General features: G+C 36.7%; 2 protein-coding genes, 1 long non-coding RNA gene and 1 pseudogene across 8 annotated transcripts; 1 reads left to right on the top strand and 3 right to left on the bottom strand.

The window, feature by feature from the left end:
* Window positions 1-5,165: 5,165 nt before the first annotated feature.
* Window positions 5,166-5,651, top strand: LOC139188517 (uncharacterized). The gene is made up of 2 exons (XM_070806102.1): window positions 5,166-5,501; window positions 5,580-5,651. The coding sequence occupies exons 1-2, from the start codon at window positions 5,166-5,168 to the stop codon at window positions 5,649-5,651; spliced, it is 408 nt and encodes a 135-aa protein (XP_070662203.1).
* Window positions 5,652-5,834: 183 nt separating this feature from the next.
* LOC103422090 (uncharacterized) lies at window positions 5,835-6,638 on the bottom strand. Its single transcript, XR_011572335.1, has 4 exons — window positions 6,555-6,638; window positions 6,207-6,409; window positions 5,985-6,061; window positions 5,835-5,905 (listed from the first exon to the last, which is right to left on the bottom strand). It is a non-coding gene; the product is annotated as an uncharacterized lncRNA (long non-coding RNA).
* Window positions 6,639-8,344: 1,706 nt separating this feature from the next.
* LOC114827358 (uncharacterized) lies at window positions 8,345-9,672 on the bottom strand (annotated as a pseudogene).
* A 3,417-nt stretch (window positions 9,673-13,089) lies between these two features.
* Window positions 13,090-20,034, bottom strand: LOC103444861 (uncharacterized CRM domain-containing protein At3g25440, chloroplastic). 6 transcript variants are annotated; one of them, XM_008383806.4, is made up of 8 exons: window positions 19,658-20,034; window positions 18,385-18,457; window positions 17,345-17,399; window positions 17,178-17,263; window positions 16,600-17,032; window positions 15,874-16,275; window positions 13,853-14,013; window positions 13,090-13,533 (listed from the first exon to the last, which is right to left on the bottom strand). In XM_008383806.4, exons 4-7 carry the CDS (start codon window positions 17,246-17,248, stop codon window positions 13,861-13,863), a joined length of 1,059 nt encoding a protein of 352 aa, XP_008382028.1. In that variant the 5' UTR covers window positions 17,249-17,263; window positions 17,345-17,399; window positions 18,385-18,457; window positions 19,658-20,034; the 3' UTR covers window positions 13,090-13,533; window positions 13,853-13,860. The 6 variants fall into 6 exon arrangements, with proteins under 6 accessions (XP_008382028.1, XP_028965302.1, XP_070662676.1 ...); XM_029109469.2 differs by lacking the exon at window positions 17,345-17,399 and adding an exon at window positions 18,652-18,790 and having other exon boundaries at window positions 19,658-19,784; XM_070806575.1 differs by lacking the exon at window positions 19,658-20,034 and adding an exon at window positions 18,652-18,774.
* Window positions 20,035-20,154: the final 120 nt, after the last annotated feature.

The following is a 20,154-nucleotide window of genomic DNA, read 5'->3' as shown; positions in this document are numbered from 1 at the left end:
AGGGTGCGTTTGGTACGCGGGACGGGACGGGACGAAGCGTTCCGTCCCGCGTTTGGTAGGCCAAAAAAGGGTGGAACGCGCTGTCCCACGGGACAGAATTTTGGTGTTTTTGTGTCCCGCGTCTACCCCCTGGAACGGGTTGTTCCACGCCTGTGGAACACAATATTTTACCATTTTAAGACAAATGTACCCCATATCTTTTTCAAAAATTACACCATCTAAATCATTACAAACCCTAAAACAATCTCTTCTGTTTGCCTGCCGCTGTCTTCCTCATTCCTCTCCTCTGCATCTCCCCTCTTTCGCAACCTTCCTCCTCATCCTCTGCATCTCCCCTTTGCAACCTTCTCTGTGAACTTCAGCTCTGCATCTCCAGTCCAGGTACGATCTGCCTCTCGGTCTCTCTTTCTTTGTATTGCGCTGATTTGGTGAAAACACGCCTCCAAAATGTAAGACTTGATTTTGGGATTTCCCCTCTATTTAGTTTGTTGCAGCAATAAAATCAGAAAATTAAAAACATGTTCATTTCTCAGTCCTCATACCACTTTTTGGAGGCTCACAATCGGAAACCCTACCCATTTGGACGGACTGACTCGTCCACCATCCATGCTGCAATTGTTGAAACTAAAACCCCATTTTCTTACAAACCTGACCCCAAGTGGAGGCAAAGTTAAAGGATATTGACTTGATGCAAATCCTAAACCCCAAAAGTCCTTTGACCACTTGTCTAGGGTTAGCTATGCAAAACCAAAATTAGGGTTGCCATCAAGTCATTGCATGTTCTGAAATCTCGATCGATCGAGATGGTGCATGAGTTGTCTGTTTTTTTTTTTTTTTCAACATTGATGCAGTGCTAATCAACCCAACCATCATGCATTGTTGGTTGGCCACGGCTCTCACCGCTGACCCTCTTTTCATATCTTTAATTAATTTTGATGTAAATTTGAAGTGGTATTTTTATTCTTTTTCTAATTTGCTTGTTTCGATTTTATTAACACCAAATTCCTAATTATGCTGAATTTCTTTGTATTTTGTAGTGCTTCGATTTCTTTGTATTCTTTTCTGATTTGCTTGTTTTGATTTCTTTGTATGTTGTAGTGCTTTGATCTGCCCAATACTGCATCTGCAACCAAAGATCCGCCTTTGTTTATCTGCTTCCACTCCCCCTATTAAGCAGTACTGCATTCAGAGGTATCTCTCTATCTGGATTCTTTTTTTTCAGTGTTCAAGTTTCGATTTTTATGTGCTGAAATCTACAAATCTGATGTCTTTGGATTCTGTTGGATTGGATTATGTTTTGGATTTTCCTCTGTTGGATTGGGTTCTGTTGGATTTTTTTTAGTGTTCAAGTTTCGATTTTTATGTGCTGAAATCTACAAATCTAATGTTTTTGAGTTCTGTTGGATTAGATTCTGTTGGATCGATCATTAGTAGCTGAATAAGTGTGTATAGATATAAATGCTTAAGGAGGAAATAGAAGGAAAAATAAAACTTTAGGTTCGTGAAATTGTTAAGTTGGGGTTGGTTGTTGTAGATTTTGTTGGGTGGCAATCAGCTACCTACTTTGGAAAACTGTTCTGCATAATTTTAAGCAAACGAATGTTGCCAAACGCATATATCCAGCTAGAAAAATATAAGATATCAATCTCTACATTTAGACTTTATGTAGTTACTAGCATTTTGTTAAATTTACACTATTATAATAATTTAACGATTTAGCGCACGACACATCACTTATAATTAAGTTTAATTTTAACATCACTTATAATTAAGTTTAATTTTAACATCACTTATAATTAAGTTTAATTTTAACTACAATTAAGTTTTCAAAATTTTAGAAAGAAATTGCAAACAGAAGTTAACCCTTTTTGCTGTTTGTAATTCAAGTATATTGATGCACACCCTATTCCATTTTGGCTTGATGGGGACATTGGGTTCGATGTCAACGACTCCCCCCTTCAATTTCTTCCCAAAAGCATTTTATGCATTAGTTCTACTTTGATAATCTTCTCTCATTATGTGGCCCAGCTACCAAAGTCGATTAAATTTCGAATTCCCTGTGGGCTTTACAAAATTGGTGTTGATTAGTTTTGTTTTTCCTCTTGACTTACATGGGAATTTAAACTTTAGTTGTCGCTGAGACAATGATGGTAATTATAGTTGCTGCAAGTTTGTAGTAAATGGATATTCCCTTACCGTAATTCCTTGATATCTCCATGTGCAAGTTGGTCAATATCCTTTACCACAAGTTATTAGGTTTTTTTTTTTGTTACTGTTATACAAGAGGGGATTACTAGGTGAATCCGAAGGTAGTGATGAGATTTCCATTTTTAGTTCAATCTGTGGTTAGGTTGGGATTAAGGGCTTATAAGTTTTCACTATGTACAAACTAATGAGGACCACTGTAGTAACTGGTGTAGTACAGATCACTCTTGAACATATTTTTTTAAGGTATAGTATCCACTGACCCTATGTTGACTTTGTTTTTTATTTGCAATTTACTCTTTGTGGTTCACAATATGTCATCCCAGGTTTTAGTTTGGACGCTTTTATCATTATCAATTCCTATTAGGGTTCTTTTGATGTTTCTGAAAATATAGTATCATATTTTGATTCATTCAATAATTGAATCCTGCATATGTTTTTTTTTTTCATGTGAAGGTATGGATGAATATGAGACTCAATTCTTTGTTCTTTTGAACGTTTGGATTATAATGGCACAAGTATTTACTATGAATGCACAATTGTTGAGGTATAGACAACAACAAAGGAGACAACGGGAAATAGCTAGTTTAGAGCAGATGACATTTGTTAGACTTCATGTTAGGAGAGAGGAAATAAATCGTATCACACGATTGAGTGATACTCACTGTTTGTGGGAGCTGCGAATGGATAGGAATGCATTTGCAGTTTTATGTGATTTACTACAAACTCGTGGTGGATTGGTAGATGATGGTCATGTTACAATAGAGGAGCAAGTAGCTACTTTTGTCAACATATTAGCCCACCACAATAAAAATAGGTCAATGCAAGTTAGATTCATTAGGTCTGGTGAAACTATTAGTCGGTATGTCCGCAGAGTATTGCGTGCGTTGCTCAGTTTGCAAGATGTGTTGTTTGCAAAACCAACCCCTATACCAGAGGATTGCACGGAATCGAGATGGAAATGCTTTAAGGTAATCATCATAGTAAAATCATTAATAACATAATTATTTGTAGTTGCTAATTAATATAAGTTTTTCTTTTGTCTAGGGTTGCTTAGGAGCGCTAGATGGAACATACATAGGGGTCACTGTGCCTGATGTCAATAGACCAAGATATAGAACAAGGGTCATATAGCAACTAATGTGTTAGGCGTATGCACACGCGACCTCAAATTCGTATATGTGTTATCTGGTTGGGAGGGATCAGCTACTGATTCGAGAGTTCTTGGTGACGCTGTTACTAGAGCTAATGGCCTCAAGGTCCCAACTAGTAAGATAGACAAGCACCTAGTATTTTTCCTTACCTTTGTTGGCCAACAACTAAAATTTATTATCAACTAATATAGGTACATACTATTTGGTTGATTTATGATATACGAATGGTGAGGGTTTTCTGGCACCGTATAGAGGCACTAGATACCATTTGCAAGAGTGGGAAGACAATTCACGTGCACTTAGGAATCATGAAGAATATTTTAATATGAAACACTCACGTGCTAGGAATGTTATTGAGAGATGTTTTGGCCTCCTCAAACGATGTTGGGCTATCTTACGAAGCCCTTCCCACTATCCAATCAAGATTCAGGGACGAATGATCACCGCATGTAGTTTACTTCATAATTTTATCAGAATATATATGGCGGTTGATCCTGAGGAAAATGCAAGGCTTGCATTTGATGAATTACCTATAGGGGAAGATTTACCAGAAGTATTAGCCTACATTGAAACCGTTGAGTCAAGCCAGATATGGACTCAATGGAGGGATGATCTTGCAAGAGAAATATATGATGAGTGGAGAGGAAGGAGGGCATGAAAATTGGTTGACATGGTAGTTGTTGTAATTGTCTTTTATTGAGATGTGGACTCAATGTAGTTGTTGTAATTGGCTTGAAAATTCGTAACATCAAGACTATTGAGATGTTTGTTATTGTAATGTGGTAATTAGGAGTTATCTGGATGTTATGGCTTCTTTGATATGTTTATTTGTGTTACTAAATGTTATGGCTTTTTTGATATTTAATTTGATATGTTAATTTGTTTATTTATGGCTTCCTGCATTCCTCAAGGTATTGTTGTTCTCTTCCACGTAGTTGTACTCAGTCCTGCAAACCTAATGCTAAAACCTCTGAGGTTGATAAACCTAAGCTTTGGGCAAACCCTAATTTATATCTGTTTTCTGTGAAATTGGTTTTCAGTTTTGTGTCTTCAAAACTTTGTTCTTCTAGTATTTCACAATTCGTCTCCACAAGTTAGATTTATCAATAAAAATTCAAGTTTAGGGACACATATCTATGCATTTTTAGGGAAATTTGAGTGGAGATGTCATTGTTAAACCACTTTAAGTCAGCCTTGAGTGTTTGACTAAAACCTAGGATACTTACTCCTGTGACTTACTGTCATGCTCTACAATGACCGTGAGAAGTTTAAAACCCTGATCAGCCTTCTAATGTTATAGAATTGTGTATTTATTTTCGGTATGTATGTTCATTCTTGTTTTTTTTTTGGTTAAATATAATTCTTTCCTTTCGGTTGACTGATATGTTGATACTAGGAAGAAATCAAATGTCTTTACTGCGTAAAGTGTGGACTGCATGTCAGATGAATTGTGATGGAACGAAAGATAATAATTTCATGTTTAGATGAGTTCCAAATATAGCCGAAAAAATAAGGAAATTGGATGCTTGATTTCAGGGATGTCCTCTTATGTATTTGTATATACAATTTGCTCCAGGTACTTGAAGAAATTAGACCCTACTTAGTACTTGAAGAAATTAGACCCTACTTGTGACAATCGAGGAGCCTATAAATAGTTTTGTTTTGGTAATTGATTAGTACAACTAATATAAATTTAGTCATTGTCATTTGATTGTGTTTCTAATTTAAAGATTTCAATGGAAACAACATATGAATGTGGTTTTCTATTCATTATATCTATGTTTATTTGTGTTACTTATGTAATATATGGCTTCTTTGATAGATTATATGGCCACCTCACGTAATTGGATTGATCATGAGGAGGATGTACTACTTACCATCCTCGAGGAGATGGTTGCTGATGGTGTTAGGTGTGAGACCGGCAGTTTTAAGGCTGGTACTTTTGTAATGGTTGCCTCCAAGATGAGGGAACAGATTCCTGGCATTAATATAGAGTCGAAGCATATACAAAACAAATTGAAGCGTCTGAAAGAAAAGTATTCATCTGCATATGACATGATGAATACATCTGGATTTGGCTGGGATGATGAAAAAAAATGTGTTGTTGTGGATAATGACGAAATACTACATGATTGGGTGAAGGTAAATTTTTTTTCTTATTCTTTATCAATTAGTTGCTTTGAAAGTCTTAACCTTGATTTCTTTGGGTTCTTATTGTAGAAACATCCCAATGCATCTTGCAAACCAAATAAGCCATTCCCGTTGAGCAACATATTTAAGCAGCTGAAATAAACTTTACTCGGCAAGTTTAACAGGCTTACCTCCAAAGCATTGCATTCAAAAGATAATTTTTGCTTCTCCACAGTACTAAAATCGTCATATCTGATAAGGGCAATAGCATTTCTGTGTAAATTTTCGCTCACAATTGAAAATTTAATAAATAAAAGTACTATAAAATTCTAGATGAACACTGACTTGAGAGACCACTTTAGATGATGTATTTTGTCTTCAATTAGATCGCGTTCATTCCTCAACAATCAAAGTTGCTGTATGAACTAGCATACAAGTTAGCTTGTTGATCATGATACCACATTACAGCAGTTTCACAAGAAGTTTTAGAAAGACCTTGCGGGTATCTCTCAATTCCCATAAGAGTTCAACCTCCCTCTCTAGCTCTGGAACGACAAGCATTGTTCTCCACCCTATCCATAATGACAAGAAATTAGGGAAAATATGATCACATTTGGGGAAGCAACGTAGAAGAAAGAAAACACGCACATTGTTTAAAGAAGTGACACAGATAACTGAAATCTGGGAAAAAAAAAAGGAAATTAGAAGACTCAGTACCAAGAACCTTTTTGCTGCACAAAATATCTCCATATATATGGTCACCAACATAAAGAACTTATGAAAAATGTGTAAAATATTAGACCCAAGTTTGTTGGTAGCATCGGTTTTTCTTGCAACTGATGTACTTCCAGGAAAGAATAGTTCACCTGTGAACTTGACTCAATTGAAAGCAGTTTATGAAGATGGCCAACGCTGCCTCCCTGAAACAATGTCAAAGACACTATTACTCAAGTTGAAATAATTAACACAATCAGAAAAATGGAAGGTTTTGTTATAGAAAATAAACTATTCAGATAAAGCTATTAATATGATCCTATATAATGCACTAAATATTTAAAAGAGTACCTGGAAAACTCTACAAGCCTTTTTCTGTCCCTTCAACGATAACGTAGGTGTAGGTGAAGAACTTCCAACCTTTTGGAATATGAAATTAATTAATAAAACTAGATAAAATAAGAGGTGTTCGTGTCAGGAATTTCCGTCGGGGATGTTTCTTGGCCGACGAGCACACAGCTCCCTTGGAGGTTGGCGCCGGTTGAGGGCTACTGTCGGGCTTCTGCTTCGCTGTCGAGCGTTGTCGGGCAAGTCTCGTCGGACAAGACTCTTCGGGCAAGGCTGAAAGAGAAGGACATCGTTAACTTTGAGAGGTGCCTTTGTGGGGCCTTAGGTGTAGGCCTTGAGGCTCACAATCAAGGTTAACATTTAGGTGCTCAGGCGTGCCACTGCCATCTTTAGCATGGCAGACGTAAAATGGTTGTCGTGCTTTAGTTGTACATATGTATGTATTCGAGAAACCGTGTTAGTTATAACAGGTGCCTTTGTGGGGCCTTAGGTGTAGGCCTTGAGGCTTCCCATAAATAACTAAACCAGTGCTCGAACGCATCATATTTGTTCTCATGGTTGTATGAGTTTTCTAACTATTATACTTCTGATTACCCGAATCCAAGAAGTAGAATGAACCCAAATAGGTGCCTTTGTGGGGCCTTAGGTGTAGGCCTTGAGGCTTCCCATCAGAGTTCATTCTTATACTTAGACTCTTTAGATCGCCGAACGGAATGAATCCAAATGGATGCCTTTGTGGGGCCTTAGGTGTAGGCCTTGAGGCTTTCCATTAGAATCCATTCCACGCTCAAACGTTCTATGATAATCATGGTATAATAGAAAGAAAACTAGAAGGTAGATTGATTACTTGCGCCCTAAGTAACTTTGGACTTCTCGTTTATCAAGGACTGTCGTGGATGGGTTAAGTCCACATAAAGTTCTTTTTTATGCCTTGAGGCCAAGGACTTTTAACTGATCAGATTTACATGCCCGAGGGCTTAGTACTTGGATCTGGTTTGAACACTGATAATATATTCAAATCAGATTCAAGTGCTGAGAAAGCTTTTTAATGGTCATGTTGCTAGAAATAACTTGCATATAATTGGAAGTATACAACATATTGAAAAGACAAAACTAAAGCAAAGAAGGTCGGGCAAGGTTAAACCTTATCGGGTAAGGTTGCTCGTCTTGTAGGTTCCTATCTTTGTAGTTTTGTCAAAGGCCTGAAAGCTTAGAGGGGTAGAGAGAGAGATTACAAAAGATGAATCGATACTACAGCAAGGTTGAACAAGGTAGCAGAGCTATTACAAAAGGTTGAAGAGAGGGTTATCCCGAGAGGGATGAAGGCTTGTCCCGAAAGGGATGAAGGCTGACTACAGCTTTGTTTTGAAGGCAAATCTGGCTTTGAGCAGAGTTTGTGCTTGCATTTGTTTGTTTGTTTGAGTGTCCTTATTCCTGGTTTCTCCTTCTTCTTATATAGACAACTTGGCTTGGCTCCTATAGCAGTGGCCTTGCCCGAATGCGGTTTGAGGGTGATGACTCATCAGCTATTTTACATGGACTGCCATTATAAAGTACTTTATGGGCTGTATAGCTGATCAGTCTATACCACTTGGCCTTTGGGTAGGTAAGCAAGTGGTCTTCATGAGCTGCACCTAGTCAGAAAAGGCCCTTTCTGCCTTCTGGGCTTCGACTGGGCTTCGGCTATCTCCCTTTCGGGCCTCCTTTTGGGCCAACTCCTTTCTTGAGCCCAAAGTTTCAAGTTTTGATCCAAACAAGAGGATACGAGTGTATAATGCGACATACAATATTGATTAGCATACCAACCTAAGCCGAGAACCATTATCAGTATTGATTAGCATCCCTGACTCGAGTTCTACCTCAAACAGATTAGCACGGTTACCATCATGAAAGAAGCTTGGCTTTGCACTGCATAGGTAACCACTTCTAATGGTTAGTAAAATGATAGTTAGTATGACATAGGCGGTGTAGATGGAAAATGCTTAGCAAATTCAGAGATGGTGAACATAATGATAAACAACATAACTCATAAAAACCTACACCATGTCAAGGGTAGGGCAATTGAAATCCAGATTAGCATTCTCCAATTAAGGAATTAATAAAGTAGTGATATATGGTAAAGAATACAACAAAGAACGCTTAGAGGAAAGGAAAAATCATGACCTGCCAGTGATGACAACATCAAAGTATTTAAGCCAGTCGAAATTGCATTTTCTACTACCATCCACTGTACGTGACTCGCAGAGGAAATTCATCACAATGTTTGTGTAGTCCCATAAACTGTAAGACGTAAAAAAAATTATAAGAAAAACGTGTGTTATAGATTATCAGCAAAAACATATAAAAATTCTCAAATTTAATTAAACAGATATAAAAGAAGCACAAATACCTGTTTGTCACCAGGAATGTAGCACGGCCAGAATCTCTCAGCATTTTGAGCATAGGAACTATGGAGGTAACTTCATTAATATACCTTGTAGCATTAATCATGTAGACCAAGTAAGATTGTTTTACCATTCAATTATTGATTAATCTGCATTATGTGAAACTAATACACAATGTTTATATCCTTACCGCTGAGGGTCTTTTGCCACCATTTGCTTTAAAGTTCCATCACGGTGGCACAAATCAACAGCAGCTCGAACATCCTTGTACATAAACAGCATAACTGAAAAGAAAAAAAACAAAATAAATATTGATATCAAAGAATTTTACCATCCATGGACCACGGAGCAAGTCGTATTCTTACTCAACACCCTCTGGAATTTTTCCTGGATTTTTATCTTTGAAGTCAACCAGTTGGGCAAACATGTAAGCTTCAGCTAGAGCAAAGAGGGTATCAATGATAATATAATCTGGCTCGTCAAAGGAATCCCTTATTACAACACTTGGCCTCTCTCACTTCTATGAGGAAATCCCACAACACAGCATATTGCTTGCTACTTCCTAAAATGTCAATCAAAATGAACCTGTGTGCAGAAAATATGATAGCAGCACTATGTCGAAAACCCAGAATTGTTTTAACCCAAAGAATGAACCTGTGAGCAGAAAGCCCGAGATTTTTGCAGCGTTTCAGAACTTGCTCAACCCAAGTCTCTGGATATTTGGGTAGACAGAGCATTGAGGGAGAGCTCCAAGTCGTGGTGAGGGTTCCTGTGGTCGCTGAGGATGCGGGAGAACTCGCTTACCAGGTGCGGTGATGGTGGAGATGGCGGGTTTTGGTGGGTGAGAGAAGAGAGGGGTGGCGATGAGTGTTGGGTTTGGAGGGTGAGAGAAGAGAGTGGAAGATAACGAAGAAGAAGCAGCAGTGGCGAAGTTCTGTGCGTAAGAAGGGTTTTGGGTATTTTAGTCATTTTAATTTTTTGGTTCCGTTCCGTCCCTATGGTACCAAACGCAGGACGGAACAACCGTCCTGTTCCGTCCCGCGCGTACCAAACATAACACAGAACATATGTTCCGTCCCGTTCCGTCCCGTCCCGTCCCGTCCCGTCCCGTCCCGTCTGCGTACCAAACGCTACCCTAGCTCACGTCCTTCATCTGGTAAGCTTCTCTTGTATGAAAATTTCAACCAAATTTCATTTTTTGTTTTGTTTGATTTTCTTGTTGGGTTTTTAAATTTGGGGATTTGAGAGTGTGAGAGGTTTAAACTAAGATATAAATATTTTTTAATAATTATAATTTAGTACTACGGTCTAATGGTATTCCTCTTCACTTGTAAGTGAGAGGTCTTAGGTGTCTTAGGTCCGATTCTCTCCAAAAGCCAATTTGAATTACATTATTGTTAGCCCATTGTGAGGCTAAACCGATCCCCTCCCTTTTAGTGTAGATATATATTTTAATAATTAACCTTTATTTTCCAAATGATGAAATTAATACACATATGTATTATGCCTTTTTTGTCATTTTACATAGCCAGTGCTATTTTATATAAAAGTTTATCAAACATTATAACAACTTTTACAACTATAGTTTACCAATTATTTTACTGCTTTATTTCAAAGCTGTTTATTCTCACTACTCAACACATGCTTTTTTTTTTAAAGCACAACAATACAAAACTAGCCCTAAGTAGAACCATTCATTATATATTCTATTTTACGTGAGACTGCTACATAGTAGCTAACTCCCCAATATTGATCATATGTGCAGATAATTCAACATCTATCATTAATTTTCTTTTGTTAATTCGTACATGCAAGGTAAAAACCCAACAATATTTTTTGGGGAGTGTTATTGACACTCAAAAAATCTCATTCTACACCTCTCACAAGTGTTTTTTTCTTTCCTAATATAGAAAGTTTGGAGTGTAGAATGAAATTTTTAGAGTGCTAATAATAATTCCTTATTTTTTATTCAAGCAATCAACCTATTATGATACCATATTAAACTTTTAGGGTGATGGGCCAACGCCCCACTACTAATAATACTAGTACTTTCTCCAACTTACATCTTACCAAATGTAACATAACAAGTACCGAAGATTTCTACACAAGGTTTGGGTACCCTTAGGGTTAGAACCATTCATTTATCTAAACTACATATTAATTGAACATTCTTTGTCAACTAAAAAGGACAAAAAAACTATTTAGTCTTTTATCATAACAAAAAAGTTAAGAACAATAACGTAATTTCACAAAATGAATTTTTTTTTGTTTGTGTTTAAGCCTCTATAGATGATTTTGACATCTCTAATTTAAAAAAAATAATAATAAAAAACCTATCTCCCCACCTCTACTTCCACGTTCTCTCTCACTCCTTTTCTCCCACCTTCAATTTTAAAAACAAAAATTAAAAATTTCATGTGTGGGCATATAATAGTATTATATATTTGAATGATTTTTTTTTTTAACAAATGATATTATCTATATTAAGGGGGAGGGTGGACTTAACCTCAAAATGGACTAACAATAATTTGGTTCAAATTCGCATTTGAACCAAAATGGGCCAACGCCCCACAACTAATAATAGGGGTGTGCTATCCACATCCCCATTTTACTTCTCACACACCCCCTGTTAATTTATGTCCGTGATCTTCTTCAATTCATCTGATTCGACGGCTGAAAATTAAAAAGGTGTGGGAGAAGTAAAAAAGGGTGTGTGGATATCACACCTCCTAATAATATTGGTACTCTCTCCAACTTACATCTTACTATATGTAAAATAACAAGTGTTGATGTGGCACATAAATGAGTCTTATCAGTATTTTTTCTCACAAATGGTCTTTGAAAATTGACCCACGACATCAAAATAGTTCTTGTAATTGACCTGCGACATCAAAATGGTCTATGGAATTGAAAATCAATCAAGGTAGTCCCGCAAGTAAGTGTCCCAAATCAATATAGTCATTCTGTCACAATTTTGTCAAAATTTTTGTTATGAGCTGATGTAACACATAAATGGATAACACAAGTCTAATTAAATTAAAAAAATTACAATAGGTTTAATAATTTAATAGTTAATAAAAAGTTGTGAACCCAAAAACCCAATCGTGTAATTATCTTATTCGATGTCTATTCTCTAAAAAAAAAAAAAAAAATCTCAATACACTCATCTTTACACACTTCAACACCCTTCACCAAACTGAACCTAGATTGAGATCACCTTTGGTGACAGCTGACTGATTGGCAACGACTTTTGGGACATCACCGCTAACATTTAAGCAGTCAACATCCTCACAACCTTAATTTGGGAGAGCTTGTTCGGCGCTTCCTTGGTGATCTGGTGACTCAAAGAACGGCAAGGTATGCCTTGAGATAATGAGGTTATAACCGAGGTGTGTCTGTTGTTGGTTGAAAATTAATTCCAAACCCCCTCTTATGCCTTGGTTAAGCCTTGTACCTTTGAAAATTTATAGAAGGGATCTCTCTTCGAAGTAGGTCCTACTATAAGAAAAAAAAAATTATATTGTGCAGAAACGTATTTAGACAATTTTTTAAACTAATTATTAAGCCCACATCAGCACATAACAATTTTTTTTACAAAATTATGACGGAATGATCATATTGATTTGCAATACCTATTTTCAAGAACTACATCTATCGATTTTCAATTTAGGGATCATCTTGATGGTGTTTCAAGAACTATTTTGATGGTTTGAGTCAATTTCAAGGACCATCTTGATGGTGTAAGTCAATTTTATGGACCATTTGTGATAAAAATCTGTAAATCTTTTGGGGCACATCTACAAAAAGGTCGTACCCAGTGCACAAGGCTCCCGCTTTACGCAGGGTCTGGGAGAGGTTAATGTCGGTTAGCCTTACCCTCATTTATGGAGAGGCTGCTCCCAAGTCTCGAACCCGAGACCTACCGCTCATGGGCACATCTACATTTAAGGAAATTTTTAACAGAATTTTGACGAAATGATCACATTGATTTACGACACTTATTTTTAAGGACTACATTGAATGATTTTCAATTTTAAAGACCATCATGATGGTCAGAGTCAATTTCAAGAACCATTTGATAAAAACACTAGAATTATATATTTGTATTTTTTTTAACAAATGATATTATCTATACTAAGGGTGAGACGGTGGACTTAGTCTCAAAATGTGCTAATAATAATTTGATTCAAATTCGTCTTTGGCGAGAATCGAAACTAAGATCTCTTACTTACAAGTGAAGATGAATACAACTATACTGTATAACTAAGTAGCATATTTTTGTTTTTTTGTTTTTTTAGTTTGTCAAATTTCCAATGGATTTTCACATACATCATCTCCCATCCTCACGGCAGCCCCTCCCCTCTCCCCCTTTCAGCCTCCTCCCATTCAGCTATGGAAGCCAAGAAATCACCAGAATTGAAAAATTAACTGAGATAAAGATTGATCACTTTCAAATACTAAACACCAAAGTTTCGGAATCCACGACGAGCATAGCACAAAGGTGCTGCATCCATCTTTTAGCCAAGACAAGTTCACTTTTCAAAGAGATTGAAATGCAGAACCTGACACACCTCCAACACCAGCTTCATAAACGTTTGCTGCAAAAGCGAGACCCCAAAATTAGTCATTCTACCACACTTAGCAACATTCAAGTTTTTCATGGTTTTTGAGGAAGACCCATCTTCCAAAAATACACCAAGTTACCCAAACCCACGATCTTTAATCAATGATCTATCTTGCAAACTCAAAACGCTAATCAAATTACTGCCCCAAATGCTCTAAGAGCTTGGTCTGAGACCAATCCAGACTATCCCAAATCCAAAGGTGTCAAAACATTTCACTTGTTAATGAAATATTAATGCTTTCAAGCAAACAGGAACTCAAGGTCAAAATAAGGTTTGAGGGCAAGTAAAATACCTTACTGTTCATGTCTTGACCAAAGATTCTTGTGTTGCATCCTCATTTGCTTTCTTAAATCGAGCAACGTGCTTCTGATACTCTTCTAGTTCATTCTCAAGCTTTTCAATGAACTGACTTGTATGTTCGAGGGACTGCTCGTATTTATATTTTTCCAGTGCCTGCAGTGTTTTAAACACAAAAGCAATTGTAACGTTAACCTTTGCATTCACGTGAGGATCAATGGCTTTTAAACCAATTGATCAATTGGCCTTTATGAAAAAGTCATTTCCAATATCACAACCTTCTGGGGTTATGATTTCATAATAGAATCATAATGTCGAGTACAAATAAGATAAGCTAAGACTATAAATTTAATTTCATTTTATTTAAGACCTTTAAAAACAGAATAATTTTGTTATTAAAGACGAACACCATAACCAAATTTGACTAGCAGTCAACAAGAGATACTATCCTCAACCTAAGAAACAGGACACAAAAACTAAATTGGCATTGCTAACTGTATTTCAAAAGACTTCACAGAGAATCACTCTCAAAGCTGAGAATCCCACAGTCCACCCTCTGTTATTACTCTGCCTGGTTCCGTCCAAGGATCGAGACCTGCAAGGTTTGCTCAAGAGGAACCTCCACAACCACTTACGAAGAAAAGACCTATTTCTCTCCTCTAAATTATCATTGCTAACAGTTTCACCCTTGGTTATTTGCATAAGGTATCACCTGAAATAATATGAGCACGCAACCCAAAACCAATTGAGCAATAAGTTGCATGCGACTCTATCGAATAAGGGTAATCCTTGAAGAACAACCTTTCCTCCACCCTTCTAAATTCTTCCTAACTTTCTCTACCACTGAATTGCAGATTTTAAGACACATTGGTTTGCCACCAAGGAGACCTGAATAACTGAGGCCACTCAACTCTCCAGTGAAACTAACCTACTGTCCCCTACATTGATGTCAAGCAAACACACTCTTGAAAATATCAATCCTATGCCCCGATACTAGCCCAAACAGCACTATAATCTTGACGAAATTGTCGTCAGAAAATTGCATAAGGGATAAACTCATTCCCCAGTGATAAAAAATCTCCAATCATGTTAAAAATCGTAGCCATCTCCACCAGTCCATGAAGTGAATCAACTAGAAGCATGTAGCGAAATGGGGACAGGAGGTCCTATTGTCTCAAGCATCTACATGGTCTTAAAGAAAATACTTCCATGGAATATAGTTAGAGGACTTAAAATAATTCATGGGCAACCAGAATTATTTCTTATTTATGCATTCTGAAATACTAAATTTCTTACTTGGAATCTAACAATTTGTGAAATTTCAGTCCTATTCAACAATATCCTTTATCTCTTCTCCATAAAGGTACTAAAACAAAAACGACAATTTAACCTGAATCAAAATTTAAATTTCAAGTAACTCACCCTTCTTTTAGTTAAAATGTTTATGTTTCCTATAAAACAGAGATTAGAACTACGCATTTAAAGAAAAGTTTCATTTTCAGATCACATTTTCTGTGTCAATTGTTATCCACAAAAAGATAAAAAGCAGAGCAATGCAAAAGACAGCAGCAATACTCCCAAAAATATTCATATTTGGTCAAAATTGAGTACAGTAAAAACACAATGCTGTAGCAGGATTAAAAAAACGACAATCAACTGGAGAAGTATAAACAAGTGTTACATCCGGTAGATTGGCAAATACAGAAATTTCTGAAAGAGAAAGGAACCTGTGTACTCTAACTATAAATCACAAAACAAGAAGAAATAATGGTGTATCACATCCAGTATATTGCACACTCCTTGTAATGCAAAAAGCTCAATAATCACATCATATCTACTCAGCATTAACAGAAAATTATTTCACTCAAACAAATTGATAACTTAGAACGTGTAAAAATGTTACAAACACTTTATTTTCAGGACAAGACAAAACCCCAGTCTAAACCTCCTATATACTTTCTGGCGCTAACTTCCACATTAAGAAAATTGAACAATCTAATGGTAGCTGAAAATTACCTTATTTTTGGATAATGTATCTGGAGGTGACATTACTTTCGGCCGCACATAGTTCTTTCCCCGGTAGAAAATTATGCTATTATTAGGTTTTATGTCAATCACAATGCCTTTACTCAGTCGAGCAAGCTCTTCAGCATATTCATGAACCTGTCCTGGCTTACAAGGCTTGCAAATGACCTTAACAGTCTCATGCTTCTTCCAATGCAGATGCATATTTAAAACCACCCCTCCGAATACTCCTCGCCTTCCTACTGGGACATAGTTCTTCTTTTTCTCACCGGTTCGCTTAAGATAATGTTTTTCTTCCTCAGTTAAAATTTCAGGATCATGTGTTTCAGCGGGGGCTTTGGGAACCTCAAATTTCCTCAACTTCTCAATCAACCATGCTTCCTTTCGTTTTGCCTAAAGAATAAACCAATTTACTGAGATAAAAGTATCAAAAGAATATAGTTAGAAAGAAAATAGTTACATGAGATGGTCAAAAGCCTAGACAATGCAGAAATTAAGAACAGAGAAAAAAGTGAAAATTTTAACGAGAGTCCACTTCTGAAAAACTAAACATGAATTTTGCAACACAACAACAAATCTACCCTAACAAACAGAGACATCGACGTAAAACCAGAGGATTCAATCGAACAGCAACCGCACTACCAAGGGAACCAAAATGCAAAAAGTAGTGAGATAGTAGCAGCAAAGCATTTACAGATAACAAAGCATCTAACCAACCTTTTCAAGTTTGTATATAATTCTAACTTGTGGATTTGGAGAGTTCATCTTCTTTTTGGCCTTGAGGCGGTAAAATCGCAGTTCATTTAGTTTGGCCTTCTTGGACATTTTAACACGTCGGGTTACAGCCATCTTCTTGTTCCCATTGTTTGAGGGACCAATCTTATCGAGTGGCTTGCCGATTGAAAACCTGACAACATCATTGTCTGTCTTCACCTCGAATGATGTACCGCCCATGCATCTAGCAGTAGCAGGCAGGCAGTTTCGAAGAATGCTATGAGACGTAAAAACATTTGACCTCCGCACGGATAATGAGTCCAATGCAGAGGATGTACACGAAGCTTCGGAAGGAGAGTGTGTAAAGCATGTTGTGGATGGCAACGAGTGATCGAAAACGTTTTGGGTTACACAATACAACCAGAGAAAAGGGTCCCTGTATAAGAAAACATACACATTCCAACACAATCAATCCAGAGTTTGATAATTTCGTAACCCGAATACTAATAATTCTTGGCAGAAAGATGAATGAAAATGCGAAAAAACGGGAGAGGGAGTGAAATGAAAGGAAAAAAAAGTACCTTTTGATTGCATTTGGGCAAGAGCGAAAAACGGCTCTAGCTGAAGCTGAAGAAGCTAACATTTTGGGCATCAACCAAAACCGATCCTAACAAGGAATTTGACAGGAAATTTAGAAAAATTCTTAACCCAATTCTTAATTAAATTCTTAAAATTCAAACCAAAATACCTAAGTAAAGTAGTCAATGTGCTGAAGAACTATGTGCAGCCGAAAGTAATGTCACCTGTAGATACATTATCCAAAAATAAGGTAATTTCAGCTACCATTAGATTGTTCAATTTTCTTATTGTGGAAGTTAGCGCCAGAAAGTGTAGGAGGTTTAGACTGGGATTTTGTCTTGTCCTGAAAATAAAGTGTTTGTAACATTTTTACACGTTCTAAGTTATCAATTTGTTTGAGTGAAATAATTTTCTGTTAATGCTGAGTAGATATGATGTGATTATTGAGCTTTTTGCATTACAAGGAGTGTGCGATATACTGGATGTGATACACCATTATTTCTTCTTATTTTGGGATTTATAGTTAGAGTACACAAGTTCCTTTCTCTTTTAGAAATTTCTGTATTTGCCAATCTACCGGATGTAACACTTGTTTATACTTCTCCAGTTGATTGTCCTTTTTTTAATCCTGCTACAGCATTGTGTTTTTACTGTACTCAATTTTGACCAAATATGAATATTTTTGGGAGTATCGCTGCTGTCTTTTGCATTGCTCTGCTTTTTATCTTTTTGTGGATAACAATTGACACAAAAAATGTGATCTGCAAATGAAACTTTTCTTTAAATGCGTAGTTCTAATCTCTGTTTTATAGGAAACATAAACTACCTTTAACTAAAAGGAAGAGACATAGTAAGTCGTTACAAAAGCCTACCAGAAAATTTTAACAGGCTACATGGATAGTGCTTATTGTTATTTTATGGCACCTTAATCTCTAGTCTATCCAGATCAACAATTGAATAGAAAAAGGACAGTACGCATTTGTTCCCGATCAATTCCTATAAATTAAATACCTACTTGATCACCACACATGAAAAAATTTATAAAGTTATTAAACACCTAGTTTGGGTAATTGCAAAAGACAGACGGGCAGAGAATATACGTTTTTTAACAAAATTGAAGAGAAAAATAAAAATAAATTGCTGGGTCTCCAAGTAAGTTCCAAATAAACCCATAACTCCAAGTAGATTACAAGTTCAAGATTTCCATACCTTGAACCGAAGGTGGCGTGGCGTTTGCTACTCCAAAACTTGATCCTTGATAAATTGAACTTCCTTCTTCGATCTAACAATCGAAAAAATAGTATTCACACAAAAACCCAATACACAAAGAATAAGATAGGCATACACAGAGAATAAGAAATCGACAACGCCAGCAAGAATGCCTCATTACATTGGTAGAAGAACCAGTCCAGACAAGAAGTGAAAACAGATGACCTGCAGTACACTGACTAGTGACTACAATCTCACCCATTTTACCTTAGCTGGCACAGTGTCATCCTAAATGCATCAGACCTGAACCCATTTTCTCTGAATTCCTCTGTTCTCTCTAATATTTCTCAACCTGTCTCATATTTTCTTTCGTTTTACTGCTTATTTTCCTTCTCTTTCTAATACTCTGCATTTTCACATGTTAATTGGTAAACCATCTCTGAAAACAACTAAAAGATAAAAGCAAATATAACCATTAAAGTAGGATTATACCGAAGAATCGAGGGGCATAACTTTACTTTCAAATAATTACATGTTCCATTAAGTACTACACTTTCTACGCATCATATCCTTAAAGACAAAACTGGGACCTCGTATTCCCATTTTTTCAACTTTCTCCTACAATTTTCCCTTCTTCTTTTTTACCACAAACCTAAACTTTATATAGGACAGCAGAAAAACTTAAGCGACAAAGGGACACATGACCATGAGTTGATCTGCTCTGCCAGTTTTGTCCCCAGTTCCTGGCCATCGGTATCCACCCGGTCCTTGAACCCTTCACTTTCACAGTAAGAACCTCCCCATCTGAACCTACATTGGTGATTAGGACTTGGTAGAAGTGAGAACTCCCACCCACCATGAACCTTATCCCTCCAATTCTCTCACATTTTCACAGCAACAACCTCATGTCGTGATGTTGCCTAATTCTAAAGAATCCCACAACCCCATGCAGATGCACGCACTACTAATTTCCCCCAATTTTCCCAACAGCTGCCTAATTCTAAAGAAACCCAGTAAACCCAGCTGCAACAAATCTCCGAAACCACCAATAAAAACACAGAATTGACCAATTATACAAACAATCAAACATTCATGCAATTCAACACAAACAGATAATACAAGAGAGAGAAAGTAGAGAGAGAGAGAGAGAGAGAGTTACAGAAAACTAAATTCGAAATTGGAGTCACAAATACACAATGTGAAAATGGTCTCTTCGAATTGGATTGAGGAATTGCAGTCTCAAAGTCCCAGAAACTCAAAAAAAAAGGATTACCTGTTCGTCTTTATTCTTGGTCGCCCGTCGTTGGTGAGGCGCAAGGCCTGCTCGTGGTCTGCGAGGCGCAGCTCAAACCTCCATCGCGGTAGGATATGAAATCGTGAAAAAAAAAAAAAAAAAAAAACTCTAAAATCTGACTTTTTTGTTTTCAAATTATAATGGCTGTTTTTAAAATATTTTGAGTCCAGTTTTGCAAAATAAGCCTACCAAACAGATTTTTTACTTTAAAATTTAAAAATTATTTTTGAGTTAAAAACTTTGGACTCAAATCCAATACCAAACAGGTCCTTATTTTCTTGAGCTCCTTTGGTGACTGGTTAGGGATGGCACGGTACGGGGATTCGGATGTGCCATTCTCATATCTGAACTTGTGTATTTTCTCAGAATTCGAACCTGTAGAATTTTTAAACGGATTTTCCCATAACCGAACTCGTTGGGTAACAAATTTTTGATCCTGGAACAGTGTCGCATTATGATATTTATATATTTATTTA

The sequence above is a fragment of the Malus domestica genome, chromosome 10 (genome assembly GCF_042453785.1).
Source record: "Malus domestica chromosome 10, GDT2T_hap1".
NCBI classification, from domain to species: Eukaryota; Viridiplantae; Streptophyta; class Magnoliopsida; order Rosales; family Rosaceae; genus Malus; species Malus domestica.
The sequence above is the reverse complement of the archived record's forward strand: the minus strand, read 5'-3'. Positions and strand labels throughout refer to the sequence as shown.